Consider the following 23,240-nt stretch of genomic DNA (forward strand, 5'->3'; position numbering starts at 1 on the left):
TAATAAGTTGCTTTAATAATTATCACTCCACCACCATTTAAGGGCAAATGAGTAACTTGCACCCTTACACAAATAAGCCTCATCAAATAAGCTAAAAAACCATATTCAAATTAGCCTATATAAGCTTATAAGCCTAAGTTTAAAAGCTAAACCAAACACCAACTTAAGCTTATTTTATAAAAAAAGCTAAAAAAACTATAAGTTTTGTTAACTAAAGCTAGGCCAAACATCTTCTAGCAAACCCAATCGCAAGCAAAGTCGGATAATACATTGTTGGGTTGGTAGTTTTGGAGGCGCAAAGCAAAATAAAAGTTTGGAGCCTTAATCCAAACTTAATTAGTTTAAATCTTCCTTTATTCTGCTTGTTTATAAAACTTTAAATTTCAGACTAAAACATTCAGTTTATATCTTCCTCAATTGAACAATTTTCTTCTCTAGTTTCATAATTCTTGATTTTGTTTTATATCACTATCAAACCATTTTGTTTTATCTCAATATTTGATCTCAAATAAGCAAATGCTTGACAAGAAACTATAAATGTTTGAAACTTTGAAACTATTTAATCACTACTGACTGACCTTTGGGACTTTTAGAAACAATCTGCTTTGGATTTATTGAAACGTTAACGGTATAGGTTCATAGACAATTTTCATTTAAAACTAGGCATAATTTCTGGTGCGTTACAAGACTTGATTCTCCAATCAACGTTTCAATTCTCTATTCTCCAACCTGCCATTTGATTTCTGCATTCTGCCCTATGCCCTAAGGCTATGTGTAGCGGAGGGACTACAAAATAAGGCGACTTTTGACACGTGGCCAGGGGGCAGTATGTAGCCCAGGGGGGCGGTGTTATAGCCCACAAATCGCCCTACCCTCCAATCATTGATCGCCACACCATCATCACCATAACACAAGCATGCAAGATGTTTGTCACCCCCCCCCCCCCCTCTCTGTCGCCCCTTTTATCGCCCTGGGGGGCGGCGTTCTCGCCCTCGTCGCCCATGTTTGTAGCCCCACTACACATGGCCTAACTAACACTCAATGGAAACCGGATAACATAGATCACACCCTTCACAAGACTACTCAACATGCCCAAACTAATATTTAAAAAAAATGGGGCCTAAAAGTCATTCTTTAGTTGACTGACCCTTCATCTGGCCTGTCGACTGCACTTATGAACCACCTTTCACGTGACCATAACACATATAGCTTACAATTACATAATGTCTATAAGTTGAACTTCATTTGATCTTATGGGCGGACAAATCCCACATTGAGGTTCAATTTAGTGATGAATGGATAGGAAGACAAACTAACGGCTTGGCATATTAACCAGTCAATTTTAACCTTTTACACCATAAAATTACAACTATGAACAGGAGATGACCCAACATAACATCTAACACATATATCCCCAATAATCACCGATGCCCAATCTAGACAGGGGAACCAACCTGTTGCAGCCATGGCAACAAAGAACATACAACAAAATGAATGTGACTTACATGATCAATAGCGCGGCAGCGCGCAAATGTTTGTAACCTCAAGGAAGAAAAGGGTTATGTGACGGGCATGCCTCTCTCTGCTTCCGGTAAGCCCTGATTAAACAAATTGTCATATCATTATTAATATTGGTATTTGCTTCTAGCAAGTCAAGTATTTGATCAAACAGTAGCATAGATAATGAATCATTCTATTCACCTAGTGGCACTGGATCCACCGAGGGCAACAGTTCCTAAAACAATGAAGAGGAATGGAATTCGAATCAATGCTTTGCTCTTAGTTCCTCCTTGACTCCTTGGGACTCCGGTTCTCACCACTCTTGAATATGTACCTCTTGTTGAATATTTGCCTGTTGTCGCACATAATCATATTATTTTTGGGATGAGCAATATCAGAAACCGTTAACCAAAACCGAACCAAAAAACAATGAAACCGAACTGAAATTAACCAAAAATGAGCTATCGGTTTTTTTTAATCATCGGTTAACCGAAATTAACTGAACGGAATCATTCATATTTTCATATATTTCTAGCTTTTATGCCTCCAATTCATGTACTTCATGTTTTATACCTCCATTTCATGTCTTCCTGAGGAAAAATTTTTAGCCCTCATTTGGTTTTGGTTATTAAATGAACCAAACCGAACTTAATCGAAAACCGACAAACTACCGAATAAACTGAACCGACTAACAGAAAACCGATTGGTTAATAGATTAAATGATGACTTTGGTTTCGGGTTCAGTTTAGGCTAATAACTTAACTTTTGAGCCTTTGTCTGAGAAAACCTTTCAGGATCATGTATTTATACCTCCACCTCATGTACGTATACAGTTATGCCTCCGTTTCATGTGTTTATACCTCCATTTCACGTATTTCTAAACAAAAATTTTAGCCCAAGTTTGGTTTTGGTTATTAACCGAACCGACAAACTGACAAACTAACCGAATAAACCGAATAAACCGGACCAATTAACCGAAAACCGATTGGTTAATAAAATAAATTAACGACGACTTCGGTTTCGGTTTAGGCTAATAACGGAACGGAATGCACTTAAAACAACTTATTTCACCCTAATCATAAGATATGAATCCACTAATAATAATCAGTTTGGCCATAGCTTCTCTTAGTGGTTATTATACATAAATTTTATAGTTCCCATTTCCTAATTGCTTGATGTCTGACCACAATTCGAGATCAACATATTGATAATTTAATTTAATATGATCGACGTAAACTTACCGGACTGTAAGCATGTGTAAGCTTCAGAAATCTGCAGAAAATGATAATTAGAATATATAACTGTAACTGATGGCGGTGAAGGAATAAATTGAAAGTACCAGTTTGAAATTGGATTCAGCGATGGGTTTTTGGGATGCGGGGACCCGATCCGGATGAGTTTCCCATGCCTTTTGCTTGTAAGCTGCTTTAAGCTGAATATGAATATATCATGATGAAATTGAGTTGTGAAATTAGGGTTTAGTGTGTGTAATAAATAATAATAATATTGCACCTGTGATGATGAAGGCGATGAATTGGGAGAAAAGCCTAATAATATTCTGGCTTCGTCTCCACGCATCGTCTTCTTCTTCTACGGTTGGTTGGTTCTAGCGCTCTGTAATTAAACTGTCGTGTCATCATAACAACCAAATTTTCAAGCATATTTCTTTAGTACCTTTTTAACCGGGATTTATCAAACTCCGTTATTTCAATTGTAAATTTAAAAGCAGTTATGAATTAATTTAATGTAGACTTAAAGGAAAAACAAACGGGTTAACGAAAATTATTAAAATAGCATGATTTTGAAAATGACGGGTGTGAATTTGCAAGAAATTTAAAAAATATGCTAAAGTTGCGTAGTTGGTCAAACTTTAGGTATGAAAATCACACTATGTTATAACTCGTTTAACAAAATGATTTTGACCCATGACCCATGGATAGCTAGCATGAATGAGATGAGAGATTATAAATTAGAAAAAATGTAGGCTTGACACCGAAGCTTCAACATTTTCTTTTATTAGTATTGTAAAATTTTAAATGACGAATTTCTTGTATCAACCTCACCTAAGCTCATGTGCGTTAACTCGGGTAAGGCAAACCTAGTTAATCACTTATTAATGTTAAACACACACATACCTTTAACTAAAAGTTGGCACTTTTATTTTAATTTTAAACAGATGGTATGATCCTGAAATTAAAATAGCAACAGCATTCAATCATAAATACGAAGCAACTATTTTATTTTTTACGCTAAAACTAATATCACTAGACGAGTAGAGTGTAGAGTGGCTCACATAAAAAACAACAATAAAAAATGTTGCGGTGAGCGTGGATCGAACACGCGACCTTCAGATCTTCAGTCTGACGCTCTCCCAACTGAGCTATCCCCGCAACTGTGATATGTCGTTCTGCTAATCCTTAATAACAAGATCTGTTTTCAGCCAAATTTTTAAGTATTCAAGCAACAAAATCAAAACAAAAAAAGAATAATAATAAAAAAACATTCTAATTTCATCTTAAAATGGTAATAAAAGCAATGGTTCAAAAACTTGATTAACATAGTTTTTACTGTTTTTCTCTCTATTTCTCAAATCATAATACTAAAATACAAAATTTTGTTTGGTGAAACACCGAAACCAAATCAAGATCCTCAACGCTTTGCGATGAGCAAATGGTTTTCCGGAGAGATGTTAGAGGGAACATATTTGACAAGCTTGGATCCTAGTCCATATTCCCTCATCCATGTTAGCCTCCCTGCATCAATAATATCCTTGCACATAAACCCTAGCTCAGCCCGCTCTCTAGCCGACATATTAATACCTCCACCAATATCCTTAACAGTATCCCTGCCAAACACAAACAAAACACATTCATCACTTCAAATAAAGTAACGAGTCATTTCACAATTTCATAATTAGAAAATGATTAATGACTACATGTTTGTATCAGCAGCGTCTGAACTGTGGTCTGCGTCTACTGCCCAGCTGGTAAACCATGTAATTGCATGAAAATCGTCTTTTGTAAGCTCCAAATTTAAGAAAAAATCTTTATCTGCAACCGGATAAACAACTATTGTTACTTTCATGACACTGGCATACAACAAACGTTATTAAAAAAATGTCAGGATTTGGATTTTACTGATGTAATGTTTCCATAGGCAGAGATGATGGCAACAAGTTGCTATAGAAAATCCTCTCAAATTAGACTTGGCTACACCTTCCCCAACACAACATCTTATGGTCATATCTGCCAATAAAAAGAAAAAAAGAAGTGAGGACTTTATTAATTAATAAAACATTTGATACAATTTTAGGACCACCCAAAAGTATCAATTACCAGTCGCAGGCCCACACAGATGTTTTCCAATCGCCAAATAAGGAAGTCCTTTTAGTGCCTCGATTGCATTCAAATTTAAGTCCTCAACTACAACACACAATAAGAAAAGATAAAACAATGGTCTATAAGATCAACAATTCAAGCTTGGATGAAATCCTTACTGTCAATTCTCAACCGCTCTAATATCAAGCTCTCTTTCTGTCGCAAGCTTCGATCAGCCTAAAGATTGATCTTTATAAGTTGTCTGGTTTTAACATGTTATAATAAAAACAAAAGAAAATGATGTCTGAAACTCTGAATAGCAACTTCACGGACCTTAAGTTTATATGATTTGCGTTCAATCAAAAAGACTTTTGAGACCCCATAACAGTCTGCAAGCATTTGTGTCAAGTAACCTCTTCCAGCTCCAAACTCAACAACTGCAGGAGAATCTGCAGATGAACTGTTATAATGAAGTTGTTCCCCGATACTAGAAGAATTCAATGCTCCAAGCTTCTCCAAGTTTCCAAGAATTGATGCCTGCTGGATAACATGTTTTTCTTGAAATGGTATTTTCCTGTAACTCCATTAATTAATTAACAAAAAAAAAAAAAAACAAATGGATTCCTATTACCTACACAGAAAAACCATAGCAAACGGTGCTTCTATATTTCATTGGATAAATAATGACACGGAATGCCATGTAGGCACATAAATCAATTATAATATTCTGTAAAGCAATTAAAAGAATAATTTGGTTACAGAGTTTTCATGGCAGGGCACGTATTTTTTTAGCATTCTGTCATGAAATTGACCCTGATATAGGTAAGCGTCCCTCAAAGTATTGCTATACAGGCATTAATATACGTCATTACAAATGCACAAGTAATTAACATAGTTGTCAAAGGGCGCATACTTTGCAGCATTCTGTCATGAAATTGACCCTGAAAAAGGTGCACTAAAGGCGCAAAGGGTGAGCCTTAAGCAAAGCGCAGAGCATTAACATAACAATTTTGGGGGTTTTAGACATACTTTAGGCTTGCTTAGTGCTAGTTTTGGTTAGTTTTAGGCCATTTTTGGATATTTTAGACAGTTTGCCCGGATTTTGCATAATTTGAGCAGGATTTTGGCCAGAATCTAGGTCGCCCGATCACCTGGATGGCAGCGAGGCGCTTTCCCTGTGCCTCGCCTTGCCTCGCCTAAAAAGCCTAGGCGAGAAGCGCTTTTGACAACATACATCATTAATCAATCAAATGCGTAAGTTAATATAAAACTACAGTAATCATTTAATATGTCTTCTACAGGTTAATTTGTCTCGTGATCAACACATAATATTCAAGATTTCTAACTCAAAACACAATTCCAATAGCAATGCATACACTGCAAATAAAAGAAAAGCTGCATTTCACGTGCCATACCAGTCAATAGCGCGGTTAATCCAACTCCGACAAGCATCCGGGACAATGTACGAGTCCAGAATCTCCTTACACACCGAATCATGAACATGCTTTATCTTTTCAATTAACTTAATCAGTTGAGGTTCAGTCATGGACTGCACAGCCATCCGCTTGCACTCGGAAGTAATGCCTTCATGATCGTCTTCTTCACCGCCTCCATTAACACCTTTTCGATAAAAAGGCTGGTGAGACAACGAGTTCTTGTGTTTAAGCAACGGGCAACGTTTAAGGTGAGACTCAAGGTTAGATTCCAGTACAGAGCTGATCCATGATTCATATACACATAATAATAATATTAAAATAGGGAAATTGAGCATTAGGTTATGGATAATAATAATAATAATAATAATAATAAGTGGACACTAACTGGGAGGGATCAATTGAGCACGGAATCCAGACGTCATCGGACCGTTTGGAATGATTACCGCAGAAGTCGGAATTAGCGATCGGAGGAATTGCACAGAATCTCTTCTTCTTCGGCAGCCAGAACTTGCAGCGGCTCGCCATTCGCCTGAACCCTAAAAGTTGTGCCGGTGGGATTTACCAGGGCTGCTCGGGAAGAGAGGCTTGGTGCTGGCTCGAAGTTTGCTCGGATTTAGCTTGGGAAAAGCTTGCTCGATATGGCTCGATTTGAAACTGAGCTGCCTTGATTTGGTTAGAAAGTGAGCTTAGCTTGGTTGGGTTCGGAACAAGCCGGGCCGGGCTCGGTTTGACTCGCTGGTTACTTCGGCTCGCTTTAGCTCGAATTATTTTACTTTTAATATATTTTAGTTTTATATACATATTATACATTTAAAAAATTCCTAATTTTTAATATAGACAAATTGTTAAAATCAAAATTCTCATTATTTATTTTGCCGACATAATTTGATGACTTCCCTAATCTTTGATCTTGAGTGTATGTAATCTTGATTAAGTCTTGTTACTTAATTGTGCTAACTAGTAATGATCTATCAAGTGTTTAGAGACATGTGCGTGACATGTAATATCATTGTAACTTATAAACAAATACTATTTTATGTCACATTATTTTAGTTAAAGTCATTATCAAACCATTAATGTTGATTAAAGTTTAAACAATAGTTTTCACAACAAATCCGTTAACTAATTTAAGACTACTAAAATGAACTCATTTACAAATACTTTGTCCAAATTTATTTATTTATATATTTATTTATTTATTTATTTTTAAATCTGAGCCAAACCAATATGAGCTTAGCTCGAGCTTGCCTTGGCTCGGCTTAGCTCGTGAAAAACTCTAGCGGAGATGAGTTGATAGCAGTAAAAGTTAAAAAGGATTGTATATGGCTTTTTTTTTCCCTTTTCAGGTTAACATGTTTAATGTACTTATCCATTTTAACCCATTAATTATTTTGAGATAACTAAAATTAACTCATTTACAAATAAGTTGTCCAAATGAACCCGTATTTAAAGAACGGGCCAAGATTGTTATTCATAATGCAAGTAAAAGGGGATTTCAATTCATTTGATTGGCTCTCTTCACTAAATTGAATGAATTTAGAAAACCAGAAATTGAATGGTTAGTTTAGGTTCGAAAGTAAATTCATTCGAGTATCTAACTATCTATATTATTCAACCAATCATATTATCCTACTAATTTATATATTTAAATCCAATAAATTATACAAATCAAATGGGTAAAAACATAATCTAATTCATTTTCATTTAATTTCAACGAATGGACATATACATATATTCTTTTAGTCTCTTTGTTTGAATATTTCACTTCGTTTCTGGTTTTCTAAATGCACCATCTCCCAATTATAATACCGTGAATTATTTCTTTTTGCACAATGCTTATCCAACACAAAGTATGAAAATCTATTCTCTAACCACGAATGCGAAGCTTTATGAGGTCTTGCACCAACTACTTATACCTTAACAAATAGTCGTCGTGAGGCAGCATGAACTGAAGAGATGTTCCGCCATCTCGCACACATCTCAAAAAAGAAAGCAAAGATTGGAGTCAACCTATATATTTATTTAACTGATCCATTTCCGCTCTCCAACCAAAAATGTTACATTTGCTGCCGGGAATCCATTTGCACCACTTGAAGTTGTATAGGTTACCACATTTTTCGTCCTTTGCGATTAAATTTTTAAGTGACTTAACATAAGATGGAGAGGCAACTGTGTAAATATTAATTACTTGGAGGCTTGAAAAGTAATTTTAGAATTTGATCATAGTAATTAGACATAGATATATATAGTTAGTTATCCCGAATATAATTAGCGAAAAACTAGCAAATCATGATGGGCTTAAACAAATCCTTAAAAAACATGCGATGCATCTTAAATCCTAAATTATAGGATTAACGTTGCTCATGATACATACATCCACCCTCCAAACATTTCCATTTCTCCCTTTAATCAAGGATATAGGGAGAAGTAACAAACAAACACACCATGGCTGCAAGTAAGATCGTCATATCCATTATATCCTTACTCTTAGTGGTCGGTTGCGTCCTTGGTGTCGTTCTGTTAATCGTCAATAGCGAAAAGTCCGATGAAAACATCAGCACTAGCACGAAAACAGCCGAAAGCATATGCAAACCAACCGAGTACAAAGAGGCTTGCAACAAGGCGGTGGCAGAGGTGGCCAAAAACTCCTCTGCCACCCATGAGGACTACATCTTGGCCACCATTCGTGCCACGGCGGATGAACTTCAAAAGTCCCTTGAAAAGGCCAAGGCCCATAAGAAAGATTTGGGTGATGATGAAAAGGAATCCCATGGTGATATGGAGACTTGTGAGAAAATGATTGGGTATGCATCAGATGAGCTCCAACAGGTTCTTAAAATTGTCTCCGAGACCGATGCGGTCTCTTTAGCCGAACAGATTGACCCTATTTTGGTCTGGTTGACCGCCATCCGGTCGTACCAAACAACATGTGTGGATGAGATTCGAGACGAGAAACTGAAAAAAGACATGCAACAAGGGTTGGAAACTTCTAATGAGCTAACATTCAATGCACAAAAGATTGTGTATAATGTGCTTGATATCCTTAAGGATATTGGAGTCGATATGGGTGATCTAAATATCTCGCTCCCACCTACCGGACAACGTGCGCTCCCACCTATCGGACAACGTAGGCTATTGGATGAGGTCGATGAGATGAACAACTACGGTTTCCCTTCGTGGGTACCGAATGTTGACCGTAAGCTTCTAGGAGCCAAAAAGGGCGGGGGCAAGAAAGGAGGAAAAGCGAAAGGCCAAGGATTGTTTAAAACGCCACCACCGCCACCTCTCCCGCCAAACCCCGTACCCAACGCCATCGTGGCTCAAGACGGTAGTGGAAAGTTTAAAAGCATCAAACAAGCTTTAGCGGCTTACCCTGCAAATCATCAAGGAAGATACATAATTCATATAAAGGCCGGAACATACAACGAAGGACAAATCATCATAGACAAAAAACAAAACAATGTGTATATGTACGGTGATGGCCGAGACAAGACCATAATAACCGGGTCGTTAAACTTTGCAATCGCGAAAATCGGAACCTCACAAACCGCTACCGTGGTTGCTCTCGGAGAACGATTTATGGCTAAAGGAATAGGGTTCAGAAACACGATCGGACCCGCGGGACATCAAGCAGTTGCTTTCCGTTCACAGTCTCCGCACACGGTTATGATGGATTGCAGTTTCGAGGGTTACCAGGACACATTATACTACCACACTCACGAACAGTTTTACAAGAATTGCCTCATCTCAGGAACTGTGGACTTTATATTCGGGACGGGCCGGGCTTTTATCCAGGACTCGGATATCCTTGTTAGAAAACCAGAACAGAATCAAGCGAACATGGTGACAGCCGATGGAAGGATGAAAATGGAAGAAACCGGAGGGGTGGTGCTTCATAATTGCAAGATCATGGCGGCACCAGAGTTGGCTCCAGTGAAGGCGCAATTTGCGACCTACCTAGGACGCCCGTGGAAACCAGCGGCAACGTCAGTGATAATGATGTGTGATATTGGAGATTTGATCAAGCCACTAGGGTGGACCACTTGGGAATCACCGGAAGGGAAGAACAACCACTTGTCATGTATGTTTAGAGAGTATGGAAACAGGGGTCCGGGTGCCAACATGGCAGGTAGGGTCAAATGGTCGGGTTTTAAGCCAATCACAAATGAGAGAGATGCACTTGGTTTTACAGCTGGCACATTCTTATTGGGAGGGACTTGGCTACCTCAATCCGGTGTACCGGCTAGACTCGGGTTATGATTCATTAGCATTCTTCCGTGCATGTAACATCAGTGTAAACAGTACAAATGTAACCAAATCCATGTGTTGTAATTTGTAATTTGTAATTTGTAATAGTTTGGTGTACCCCTAAGTTATTTACTTAAAGAAGACCATTTTCCGGGGTTTAATATTTTACAGACGCTCATTACAAAACCAATTTTAAACTGATTCTGTAATGACCGCGTCCTGATAAACATAAACAATGTCACTATAGACACTAGGAACAAACTGTATAAATTCAGGTACCAAACAAATATACACAAGCTAGTTTTAGTTTAACTTTCCTTTTGCGTAACTATACATCAAAAGATGATATAATTACAAGGGGAATCAATATAACATGCATAGATAAAAATGACTCGAGGCCTAAGGCTTACATTGACTCGAGGCCAAAGGAATTACATCTGCTTCTCATTGGCGACCACCCTATCATTAAAGTATCAATCAATCCAAGAACCAAATGACGCGCGTGGCATACGAAAATTAATTTACTTTTCTTTTGTGTTTCAAAAATATTATCTACATGCTTTAAAAGAAAAGACAGGCAACCACCTTATAAATGCACGAGGAAATATCGACACCTTAGCTTTGAAAAGCAAAAGATATAGCCCATAACACGGAAGGTGAAACAAAGCAATGCCCAAATACCTAAAGGTTGTGTGAAGTCTATTAAGCTATGAAATATAGCAAACAATATCCAGAATAAAAATCATTAGATGCAACATACCATGCGGGAGCCCATGGAGTGGCAAGATCAAGAAAAGGATAAGGCCACCTGAAATCACCATATTATTATTTTATACATGAAAACATAAGTGGGTTCTCGTTAGTACAGAAAGTGAAGCTCACCATGAAAAGCAACACACATGCACACCCCACTGGAAAACTATATAGACTGAGCTCCATAAGACAAAGTATGTTAGCCCGTGCCAAGAAAAATGCTGCACATGAAACGGAAATAGGCAATAACAGAACTTAAAGATAATAATATTGGAATTCAATGTAAATAAAATGTTCAGAAAACCAATTACTTACTAAACTGTTGAGAGCAGAATCCATGATGAGAAAAACAGCATTAAAGAAATGCATGCAACCAATCAACTGCCACCATTAGAAATCAATCTCAGATTGTAACATAAAATGAAACATACATCAATAATTAGCCATCATTGAAAACTAACCAAGGTAAGCTTGAAGTTATCACCAGTTTGAAATGGGAGTAATAGGCACCAAAATACAATGTCAGTAAGCAGAACTGCGCCTGCACAAGTCTGATGCCATACACTATCAGCTTAAACAGTTAATATATAAGAACCGAGCTCAGGTCAATGATCATAGATACAACTTAAATGAATGTGATGTGAAGAATACCTGATAAATATTCTGCATAAGATTTCCCCCAAATCCTGCTTCTTGATTAAATTGCATTTGCAGCTTCATGGAAGCTTCGCTATCTTTCGCCATGGAATCTTCAACTGGGATGGAATCTTTTTTCAAAAACTTATCTTTCTCTTGATTTGGAATTGAAAGGGAATGCTCTTTATAGAGCATCCAGCAGCCATGAGCAGATATGACGGTACCAAGCTACATAAAATTATAATTACCAAAAGAATTGGTGTAGATTAGCAACATAAACAGCATGTTCATTCATATAACATATTTGTACAAAGATACAATATAAACAATATAGCCGTAAAATATTTCAATATGATTTGAACAACTTTTAATATAATTGGCATCCTGTTTGGTAGGTCAATAAGCTAATCAAGTTTTTCTAATTCCTAAAGGCAAGCATTGTAATTGGGGTATCTTCTTAACTGCTTAAATTTAGATTCAATATCCCTAACCTTACTAGGGGTGTAAACATAGGGTGTAAACAAGCTGAGCCCAGCTTGACTAGGCCCGAGCTCAGCTTGTTTTGACTTACGTGAGGTCGAGCTCGGTTCATTTGGAGCTCTTTTTCGCCAAAGCTCAAGCTCGGCTCATGAATCAGTTTTTCAAGCTTGGGCTGGCTCATTTATCATTTATTAATTAATTTACATAAGTCTTTTATTATTTATATAACTTTGAGAAAAACCCTTAAACGAGTCTAACTCAGCTCGAGCTTGTGTAGCACCTTAAACAAGCTTGGCTTGTTTAGACTTACGAGAGCTCAAGCTCGTTTCGTTTCGAGCTCAGCTTGTGAGTCAATTTTTCAGCTTGGGCTCGGCTTCTGAAATATTTATTAATCAATTACATACGTTTTTAATTATTTTTATAACTCTTAAGGAAAACCTTAAACGAGCCAAAGCTCGGCTCAAACTCCTTTAACAAGCCTAAATGAGTTTCCCGTGCTCGATAACTAAACGATTTTTATTTTAGGCTCAGGCATCTGATCTCAAGTAGCTCGCAAGCTCATTTGCACCCCAACAAGTAACCTAATATCTCTAGAACCCTAATTATAAACAATAAAAGTCAAATTCAGTGATGAGGCAAGCGGATTGGCATACCGCAAAGTAGATCGTGACTAGTAAGAAAGTCCACCTGCAAATTCAATTATAAAATCAGTACACAATTAAGTACGAAACTTAAACTGAAATTGAATAGCATACTGACTGTGTGTAGAAATAGAACACGAAGAAGCCGAATTGACTAACGGTCTGATACAACAAATAGGCCATGGAAACGAAGGCGAAAACTCGGTAAATAAGAAGCCAGATTGGGTGGAGGTTGCTCCAGTACGGCATCCATATATGATGATAATTGGTGGTAGGTGTGTGGTTGTTTTTAGTGACGAGGCGTATGGAGATGATGGCGGGAATGAGGAAGATGAGAGCACAGACAGGTACTTGCCATTGAAGCCAGTATTCTAAAGCTAAGCCTCCGCTAGTCATGGCCGGCGGACGGTGGTGACGGTGGAGAAAGTACAGGCTGTGTTTGCCAAGGACACGTCACGGTAAATTAAAATTAAGGTAACTTCGTAGAAAATACTAATTGAATGAATATAAATGAAAAAATTGCTGTTTGGTTGAATTATCCATTACACATGGAATCTTATTTCATCAAATCCATTCCTTCCCACCTTCTTTTTCTTTAATTTCATTCCTTCTACACCCTACTTTCTCAACATCACCACTACCTAACAACAAAAACCACCATTACCATCGTCACCACCAACACCTAACCACCACCGTCACCACCACCTCCGCCACCACCACCCTACCACCAGTGCAACCACCCTCACCGCCGCCGCCACCATTGTTACTGTAACCACCGTAAACAATTTCACCGCCGCGCCTAACCATCACCGCCACCACCACTTTCACTGCCTGACCACCATCACCGTCGCCACCATCACTTCCAATGCTATCACCACCACCCCGCCGCCACTGCCACCACCATTTTCGTTGCCAGAGCTAACCCCACCATAGTCGTCATTGATTTTTTATTTTATAATTTTTTTTTGCTAAAAAATATTTTTGGATATGAGTATTTTTATTATTTCTATTTCATTCATACAATTTTTTTGGATACCAAACAACATTAAGTAATAATTCATTTAATTCACATAGGTTAACCAAACAAGACAAAGTAATGGAATGATCCATTTCATTCCATTCTCCGTTCCATTCCTTCTCTCATTCCATTTCCCCTTCATTCCATTACCTCCAACCAAACATACCCTAAGTAATAGCTTGTTCTACACTGCATTAGCGTTAGCGTTTTGTATGCAGGAATGACAGTGGGAATGGAATGATTCATTACGTGGGAATGGAAAAAGTGGTGTTTGGTTGCTCAATGGAATGGAATAATTCATTACACATGGAATCCCATTTCATCAAAACCATTCCTTCACACCCCCTTTCTTTTTCATTCCATTCCTCCTTCACCATACTTTCTCAACAACAACACCACCTAACAATGACCACCACCACTATCATTGCTGCCACCACCACCTGACCGCCATCGTCGTCGTTGCCACCACCTTCGTCACCACCACCGCCGCCCTCACACCGCCACCACCGTTGTCGCCTCCCTACCATCGCCATCACTACCAATGCTACCATCGCTTGACCACCCCCCACCACCCCCACCACCATCGTCGCCACAGAAACCACCACTTTTGTCGCCGGAGCTACCACCACTATCGCCATTGCGGGTTTTTTTTTTGTAAAAAAATATATTTTTAGATAGGAGTATTATTTATATTTCATTCTTACAATTTTTTTTTAGATACCAAACAACATAAAGTAATAATTGATTTCATTCCCATAGGTTAACCAAACAAGACAAAGGAATGGTAATTATCCATTTCATTCCCTTGTCCATTCCATTCCTTCTCCCATTCCATTTCCCCTTCATTCCATTACCTCAAATCAAACATACCCTTATTTTTTTTATTTATGCATTCTTATTTTTTTATTTAACGGTTTTGAAAAGAAAAGACAAGAAAATTTTATTTTTTCCATTCTTGAGTTTTTAAAACTTTTTAATAAAAGAAAAGAAAGAGAATGTAAAGAAAAGTTATAGCTTTTTCCTTCAAAACTTTTCAGCCAAATATGACCTGATCTGAAGGAAAGTTTATAGTAACGTACAATATTACTTTTTTTTGAAAAGCCAATATCAATAAAAATCAAAAGGACCATTACAAGAAGCAACGGCCTAAGACATATAAGGAATACAAATACAATATAAAAGAACAATTACAACGGAAAATTAACAAGATTAAACTTGCATCACTTTTCCCAATCGAGGCTAGAACTTTTGCTTCTATACTTTACCCATAAAAAGAAGTCGTTTTTATATCATTCACCACTTTAGATACTGAGAAGGGGACACCATCAAAAATGAGATCATTCCTTGATTTCCAAATCATCTAGCACGTAACCGCTGAGATGGAATTAACTGCTAGATACTCTGCTTTATTTAGTTTATGCTTACTCGGGAAATCAAACAACTCCTTTACGGAATCAAAGTTGGTCAAATTCGGTAGCTTAACCCAATCATATATGATTGACCATACTCATTTAGTTGCCCTACAGTGAACAAAAAGATGTTCCGATGATTCCGCAAATACTCCACAAAACTTACAATTCTGATCCCTGAAAACAATGCCCCTATGTGATAGTGCTGATTTCGTTGCAATGCGATCCATTAATAGTTTCCATATAAAGCAATTAACTTTAATGGGAACCCATTTCAACCAACGCCCTGCTTGCGGTGCGCACATATAATGTATATATGTGTGAACTCTTGGGTGGGCAAAAGTAAAATTGCACTAATTTTGACGTTATTTTACTAATCACGTGAAAATAACGTTAAAAGTGGCGGAAGGTTAATCAGGCATCATGTGGTGGCGTTGATAGCCGAAAGACAAGGGCACATGCACCAATCAGCCGGTGTCCCGATGATTGAGTGTTATGTGTCTTATGTCCAAGGCTTGATTCAAAACTACTATCGAGCCGGGGGTCTCACCGGAAGCAGCCTCTCTATCCCTATGGGATAGAGGTAAGGCTGTCTACATCTTACCCTCCTCAGACCCTACCATAGCATTGCTATTGGTGGGATATACTGAGTACGATGATGATGATGATGATGGGGACCCATTTCAACCAAAAAGAAGACCCAACAACTTGATGTTCCCCGTTATCTATTTCCCATCTCAAAGTTTTAACCGAGAAAGGAGATAACTCACCATCAAAACCATACCATAACCATTTATCCGGATCATCTGTAAATGAGATCTTAGAAATCAAATCAAGGCACCTGCACAATTCATCAATGTTCCGAACTGAGGTCGGATTCCTCCGCCACCGCCAAGCCCATGTGATATCATTATGGTCTGAACATAGCTTCACATCCTTTATGCATTCTAACAAAAATAACGAAGGAAACAACTGCTTCAACGGTTGAGAACCAGCCCAACAATCAAGCCAAAAAAGGATTTTATCACCAATACCTATCTACACTTTTAATCTATTCAATACATTCAGGTTACTAATTTCTTCCGCCTGATCCATACTGCCAATACGTCTCCATGTGCCTCCTATGGATTTTTAATTGGTAACGACTCCCATTTATGTGATCCTCTATGAACCGCTGTGATAACCTTTACCCAAAGAGATGTATTATCGTTTTTATACCGGGCCAACCACTTAACTAACAAAGCCTTGTTTGCTGCTTTCAACAACCCAACACCTCCGCGTTCCTTGTCCAAAATAATTTTACTCCATGATACCCAACTTATTTTTTCCTTTTCCTCTGAGCCTCCCCATAGGAATCTTCTTCTTTTCGTTTCGAGTAATTTTAGAACCTTTACAGGGGCCTTAAATAGAGAAGTAATACACCCCCAAGCTACCCAACACTGATTTTATAAGAGTTAATCGGCCCCCAAACGATAGTGATTTTGCTTTCCATCTTGATAGTTTAGTGTCAAACTTGTCCAAAACAGGTTGCCAATTCCAACTCAAACCCATATTAGCCCATATCGGAAGATCAAGGTGTAGAAAAGGTAGTTTACCAAATTTACAATTCAATGCCAACGCACACCTTTCCACAATTGAGACATGCACCTTTACCCCAAATAAAGTGCTTTTTTTCAAGTTAACTTTAAGACCGGAGGAAATGTAAAAGCTTCTTAAAATACGATTTAGGTTCAGAAAATTCGAGGAGCACCATTCTCCTATAAAAACCGCATCATCCGCATAGAACAAATGTGATAAGAGTGGGCCATTTCTCGGTGTTTTAATGCCTTTAAACATACCTTCCGAACAAGCCGTTTTCATCGCGACATTTAGTGCTTCAATTGCCATAATAAATAGTAATGGGGAAAGAGTATCTCCTTGACGAACTCCTCTTTTAATGTCAAATTCTTCTGTTGGTGACCCATTTACCAAAATCGAAGACCTAGCTGAAAGAAACGTCCCTTGAACCCAAAGACGCCATTTATCTGGGAATCTCATTTGAGCCATAATTGAATCAAGGAACCGCCAATTTATCGAATCGAACGCTATCTAACTCATTTGAGCCATAATACAATATTACTAATTTACCATATCGTTTCCTTCCTATCTAACTCAATAATGAGGACATAATTGTAAAGTTGCAATTTTTTTCTTATCTTTTCCTTCCTATCTAACTTAAGAATGTGATTAATACTTTCTTTTCTATTCTTTTATTTTAACTTGAGAAGGTCTTTTAAATATATAATTTCTTTTCCTTTCTTCCTCTATCTAATCTTATCATTTCTTTTACTCGTATTTTAAACCCGAGAATACAGTGCTAGAGTCAACTATTGTGTTGAGTGTTTGTTTGTTTAAATTTAACGGAGTTTAATTTCGAGAAGTTAGTGTGCTTTAACAATAGACTGAAAAAGTGGTTAGTGTTTATGAAATATTTGTTAGGTTGGTAAGTTTGCCTTTTGGGCCGATTATGATTGAAAGCGGAGCAACGAGAAGGGCTGACCAGAGGTGCAGTAAAAGCATGAATCTGAAACTGAATTCGAAAAAAAAAAACTTTTTTATACTTGGGATTTTATTACCAGACCCTATCCGTAGGGTACGGAGAGTATGCATTTCAGTACCAAAATTTGGACCCGATTTGTACCGGATTTTTCAAATACCCGATCTATACCCAAACCGAACCCGATGCATAGTGTATGGTTTTTAGATACAATACCTGGACCCGGACCCGAACCCTACCCGGCTATTTCCAATACCCGGTTATACCCAAACCCGGTTCCATACCCAGATGCAGATATAAGAATAACCCGATTTTTTGCACCTCCAGGGCTCCCAGCTTTAAGCCGGGCTCGATTTTAATTGAGATATATTCTTCATCATTAAAAATTGAATTGTCTTGATTTTTCTTCTAAGGTCGTGCGATATGCTTCAAGAATGGTGCCGACGTGACGAATGGTACTGAATGGTGAACAGTATGTATAATACATAGCCTAATAATATGGAAACCGAGGTGTTTTTGTTGTTGAAAATGTTAAACAATATGAGTTTCACAAGCGAATCACAACAAAAACAAGGACCTCAAGATTGAGCCCTTCTTATCACCTACTGTACAAACAGAAAGAGAAATTGCTGCAACCAACTGAATTGAACACACCAATTGCTATTTGACTAACAAATACTTCAAACTCTTTTTATTATTAAGAAAAGACGAACTGGAAAAACTTAATAATAATACATTGACATCAATGGTTTATATACTACCCCTCTTCCTAATCATACTCAAGTTCAAATACACAATTTGAATTCAACTTAAATAGAACTATCAAGATAAGACTAACTTATCGAATAAGACTAACTTATCTATAATAATAAACGAATCATTATTATATTAAATCTCCTCCAAGCCACCCCATGAGATTTACCAAACCGCCCTTAATAATATCGCAACGTTTAATACTCCCTCTCGATATTAGCTTCCACCATGCCAATATCGCTGCAAAACTTCATAACCTTTTCTTGAGACAAACTCTTGCTAAACATATCCGCAACTTGTTCCGAAGTATTAACATAATTAAAATCAATTTCTCATTCCAAAACCTTTTCACGGATGAAGTGGTAATGGACTTCTATATGCTTCGTTCGAGCATGAAAAGTAGGATTTTCAGCTAGCATTATTGAAGAAATATTATCTCCAAACAAAGTTACCTTAGCACTCATCTTTTGATTCAACTCCTTCATGAGTTGCGCTAACCAAGTACTTTTTTGTGCCGCCATCGCGGCTGCTCGGTATTCAACTTCGGTTGTAGACAGCGAGACGATTGGTTGCCTCTTGCTACACCAAGCTACCGCTCCTCCTCCCATGACGAACACATACCCGGTCGTCGAACTTCGGGTAGACACATCTCTAGCATAGTCGGCATCACAGTAGCCAACTATATTCAAACTCGACTCCCTCTTAAACTTTACACCATAAGTCGGAGTAGTTTTAACATACCTCAACACTCGACGAACAGCATCTAAATTGTCACATCCCAACCTAAGGCGGAAATGCCGAGGCGTGATCCGATTGCTCACAGCTCGAAGATACTATCATAAATATAAGTGACAATATCTAATTAATTATTTTATTCAAATATACACACAATAATCAAATACAACCAAACAATTCAAATAAATAAATACAACAAGTCTAAATCCATGTATGTCTTTATTATAATCCTAAGGTCCTTCTAAGTGTCCATTCTTCAACTCAGGCAACCTGCATATGCGTAGAAAATGGAGTTTTGTCAACAAATATGTTGAGTGAGATAATCACTAATTTGACACAACAAATAATTATATAATAGATAAATAGTAAATGATAAGTGTTAAATACGCAAACCAATATATGTGGTAATAATCAATCAAACCTTAACAAACCAAAACCAAGTTATACTCGTGTGCCAATGAATCGTTGCCAAGCGAATTGGGCATTGATTACAATGACTAAATTGTCGGTTTACCTTCGCTAAGCGAATCGGGCTCCGGTTACTAAGACGGTCGTATGATCATACTAATGAGAACCCTATACAAAAGGGGATATGTTGGACCTCTCCGAAACGTTATCAAGTAAACAATTAAACATGTAGCAATTAGCAAATAGCATTCAATTGATATTCATACAATAATTATGTTTGCGATTTTGAGTATATATATAGCATAGAAAATATGAGTAAGTACGCATATATCCCCAAAATGTTAGAAAACAATATATAAAAAGGGGAATGATCAAACTCACCTTAGATGGAAGGCAAGTGATTAATAAATACGATAAACGAGTAAGGTTTAAGCGAGTCGTCCAATAATGCGTCAAACGAGGTAACGAATCAGAACCTGAAACCTTTTGATATGAAACTATAAATAAAAACGAACTTAATGCCGCTGGAATCAATCCAAACAGATGAGTAGAACTCTAGTTATGTTGAATTTAAGATTTAAGCGAGCTGGTACTGACCAGAATCCAAACAGCGAGTCGGAAGTCGGATTTTGGGCAGTAGACTTAAAATCACGTTATGAGAATAAAAGTCTTCTGGACCGAACATTGAATCCGACCAGAAGCATGAGAAAACGCAAAGTCAAACTTGTTGACTGTTTTACCCTTAATCGGGTTTTAAAGCAATTGACCAGTCAACACCCTTCAACCACCGAAATTGATTGAAGATTATTGACTAGGGAATATGTATGAACAAATTTACAGTTTACAACTTACCCGGAAAGTGAAAGAACAAGGAGAAACGATGAGTCAAAGGTCCTAAAGCAAGCAAAGTCAACGAACAAGTCTTGAATCTTTAACGAATATGCAAAAACCGAAGGGTTTATGAGCTGAGCAGAAGGTAGGACGGCTGGAGTATGATCTTTAGGGTTTGATTAAAGTTTACAGCAGATGGTTATGTCTTGTTTATATAGGAAAACCTAAAACGAACTAATTATAGGCTTTTTGGCCCGTTTATGCAAGTAAATACGTTTTAAGGAAAGAATCGTCGAAAGATCCATAAATATCTGATCTTGGGCAAGGGTAAACGAACTAGAAGTTGTATTTTAGTTATATTATGTTACTTGGTCCTTAATTCACTCAAACATGCTTAAAATAAACGATTTTATGCCTTAAACGAGTTAACGAACGAACTAAAGTTAACGAATCTGTGCAGGTGTCTCATGGCGGCGTGCGACGGCAGGTGGGAAGCCGGCCGCGCGGCGCTTCGGTGAACCAAGGGTGGGTTTTGCAATTTTGGCAATAATGGTCCCCATACTTTGTTATTTGGGCATTACTTGAACTAGTTTTAGTGTAAATTGGTTTTGAACATTGATTGAAGTACAAGGGCCTAAAGTGAATTATTAGAAACTTAAATATTCATAATTACTTGATTTTTAATAATAATAAAGATCTAAAAATGTTTCGTTCGTAAACGAATACGGGTTCGAAAAATCCGAGATGTTACATAAATGAGGTTTCAAAGGCTTTTGCATGAACTGACTAAGCACACCTACCGCATATGTGATATTGGGCCTTGTTAGCGTAAGATAAATAAGACTTCCTACAAGCCTTCGGTACATAGTGACATCATTTATCACTTCCTTTATGAACTTGCAGCTGCAGATTCACATCCATGGGTGTAACAGCGGGTTTTGAGCATTCTAAACCAAATCTTACTAAAAGATCCACCACATACTTATGTTGGTGTAGAATAATGCCATCATTTTCATATTTTAACTCTAGACCCAAAAAATGGCTTAACCGACTCAGATCTTTCATCTGAAACCGAGTGTTCAAATTCACTTTTAGTTGACTTATAACATGAACTAAGTCACCGGTTATGATTAAATCGTCTACATACACCAACACCACCGCACCATGTTCGCCTTCGGTTCGAACAAACAAACTCGTGTCGGCTAGAGTCGGTACAAAACCATTTGCCTCCAAGAACTCACTGATCTTCCTGAACCAGGCTCGCGGTGATTACTTTTGCCCATACAACGCCTTCTTTAATTTGCAAACATGACTCGGAAATTCTTCGTTTACGAACCCATTCGGCTGTTCCATATAAATAACCCGATCAAGATCACCATATAAAAACGCATTGCTTACGTCCATTTGCCACAAATCCCATTGCTTACTCGCAACTATGGCTAGAACAACTCGAACGGACGCGAGCTTCGCTACAGGACTAAATGTCTCCTCATAATCTATTCCGAACTCCTGAGAAAACCCCCGAGCTACCAAGCGGGCTTTATACCGCTCTATTGACCCATATGCTTTTTGCTTAATCTTGAAAACCCACTTGCATGAGATTGGTTTTACACCCTCTGGTTTCTGAATAGGTTCCCATGTTTGGTTTTCTTAGAGTGCATCTAACTCGGATTTCATGGCTTGTTCCCACTTCTAATCTAATAATGCATCAGCAACAGATTCTGGTTCGGCTTCTAGCTCTTCGACTAATGCAACATTTGCATGTTTTGGATTAAGCCTTTTTATTCTCTCGGATCTGCGAATAGAGGATGGACCCATTTCGGATTCAACTGCTAAATTTTGGCCCGTTTGCTGACTTGGCGAAAAACCTGTTTGCCAGGCTGTTCGTCTTGGAGACCCACTTTGAACCGATACAGTTGGACTTTCAGCCGAGTCTAACTCATTTTCAACTTCTTCCAACTGTAGAGAAACTCTTCCATCTAATTAGTTCTTTAAATTATTTGAATCTGGTAGTGGTTCATATTTAGTTGACCACCATGAAGATGCTTCGTCAAAAATTACGTTTCGAGACACGTAACAATTCCCAGTTACCGGATCACAACAACGCCATCATTTCTTTTCGTTATCACACCCAACAAATATGCATCGAACCGTTTTCTTTTCCAACTTGTGTCTTAGATGACTCGGGATGAACACATAACATACGCATCCAAAAACTCTAAAATGACTAACATTCGGCTTAATCTTGAACAGTCTTTCAAATGGTGACTCATAATCCAGACCTTGCTGTGGCAAACGGTTACTCACGTACGTAGCCGTTTTCATACATTCAGCCCAAAATCTTCCGGGAACATTCTTATCGTGCATCATACTTCCACACAACTCTGTTAGGTGACGGTTTTTCCTTTCGGAAACGCCGTTTTGTTGAGGCGTATTCAAACACGTAAGTTGGCGCTTTATGTTCTGTTCTTTCAAATAGTCCGAGAACTCTTTCGATGTATACTCTCCACCATTAACATATCTTAGACACACAATCGAA

At 37.8% G+C, this 23,240-nt stretch overlaps 2 protein-coding genes, 1 long non-coding RNA gene, 1 other non-coding gene and 1 pseudogene across 4 annotated transcripts; 1 reads left to right on the forward strand and 4 right to left on the reverse strand.

Annotated features, from left to right (window-relative positions):
• Positions 1-1,436: 1,436 nt before the first annotated feature.
• Positions 1,437-2,984, reverse strand: LOC143549086 (uncharacterized). The gene is made up of 4 exons (XR_013138078.1): positions 2,840-2,984; positions 2,742-2,772; positions 1,702-1,852; positions 1,437-1,598 (listed from the first exon to the last, which is right to left on the reverse strand). It is a non-coding gene; the product is annotated as an uncharacterized LOC143549086 (long non-coding RNA).
• Positions 2,985-3,817: 833 nt separating this feature from the next.
• TRNAF-GAA (transfer RNA phenylalanine (anticodon GAA)) lies at positions 3,818-3,890 on the reverse strand. The gene has a single exon. It is a non-coding gene; the product is annotated as a tRNA-Phe (tRNA).
• A 192-nt stretch (positions 3,891-4,082) lies between these two features.
• Positions 4,083-6,926, reverse strand: LOC143549087 (tRNA:m(4)X modification enzyme TRM13-like). Its single transcript, XM_077040085.1, has 8 exons — positions 6,639-6,926; positions 6,233-6,532; positions 5,151-5,391; positions 4,997-5,054; positions 4,836-4,922; positions 4,638-4,745; positions 4,436-4,550; positions 4,083-4,345 (listed from the first exon to the last, which is right to left on the reverse strand). The coding sequence occupies exons 1-8, from the start codon at positions 6,776-6,778 to the stop codon at positions 4,150-4,152; spliced, it is 1,245 nt and encodes a 414-aa protein (XP_076896200.1). The 5' UTR covers positions 6,779-6,926; the 3' UTR covers positions 4,083-4,149.
• A 1,608-nt stretch (positions 6,927-8,534) lies between these two features.
• On the forward strand, positions 8,535-10,513 carry LOC143549088 (pectinesterase pseudogene; annotated as a pseudogene).
• A 267-nt stretch (positions 10,514-10,780) lies between these two features.
• Positions 10,781-13,410, reverse strand: LOC143549089 (uncharacterized). The gene is made up of 9 exons (XM_077040086.1): positions 13,130-13,410; positions 13,024-13,057; positions 11,906-12,118; positions 11,716-11,805; positions 11,570-11,635; positions 11,384-11,475; positions 11,262-11,309; positions 11,087-11,182; positions 10,781-10,960 (listed from the first exon to the last, which is right to left on the reverse strand). Exons 1-9 carry the CDS (start codon positions 13,405-13,407, stop codon positions 10,933-10,935), a joined length of 945 nt encoding a protein of 314 aa, XP_076896201.1. The 5' UTR covers positions 13,408-13,410; the 3' UTR covers positions 10,781-10,932.
• Between the last annotated feature and the right edge of the window lie 9,830 nt (positions 13,411-23,240).

The sequence above is a fragment of the Bidens hawaiensis genome, unplaced genomic scaffold (genome assembly GCF_021521415.1).
Source record: "Bidens hawaiensis isolate Kalapana, Puna unplaced genomic scaffold, B.hawaiensis_p1.1 tig00015443_1, whole genome shotgun sequence".
NCBI classification, from domain to species: Eukaryota; Viridiplantae; Streptophyta; class Magnoliopsida; order Asterales; family Asteraceae; genus Bidens; species Bidens hawaiensis.

What these genes read in the sequence shown, in the direction of transcription:
- LOC143549087 (XM_077040085.1), bottom strand. Translation starts at nt 6,778, where the DNA reads ATGGCGAGCCGCTGCAAGTTCTGGCTGCCGAAGAAGAAGAGATTCTGT. An exon ending in AGAGCGGTTGAGAATTGACA is followed by an intron (nt 4,923 to 4,996) that starts GTAAGGATTTCA and finishes TGTGTGTTGTAG; the next exon opens with TTGAGGACTTAAATTTGAAT. An exon ending in CCTATGGAAACATTACATCA is followed by an intron (nt 4,551 to 4,637) that starts GTAAAATCCAAA and finishes ATCCGGTTGCAG; the next exon opens with ATAAAGATTTTTTCTTAAAT.
- LOC143549089 (XM_077040086.1), bottom strand. Translation starts at nt 13,407, where the DNA reads ATGACTAGCGGAGGCTTAGCTTTAGAATACTGGCTTCAATGGCAAGTA. An exon ending in TAGTCACGATCTACTTTGCG is followed by an intron (nt 12,119 to 13,023) that starts GTATGCCAATCC and finishes AATTTTATGTAG; the next exon opens with CTTGGTACCGTCATATCTGC. An exon ending in CATGTGTGTTGCTTTTCATG is followed by an intron (nt 11,310 to 11,383) that starts GTGAGCTTCACT and finishes TGGTGATTTCAG; the next exon opens with GTGGCCTTATCCTTTTCTTG.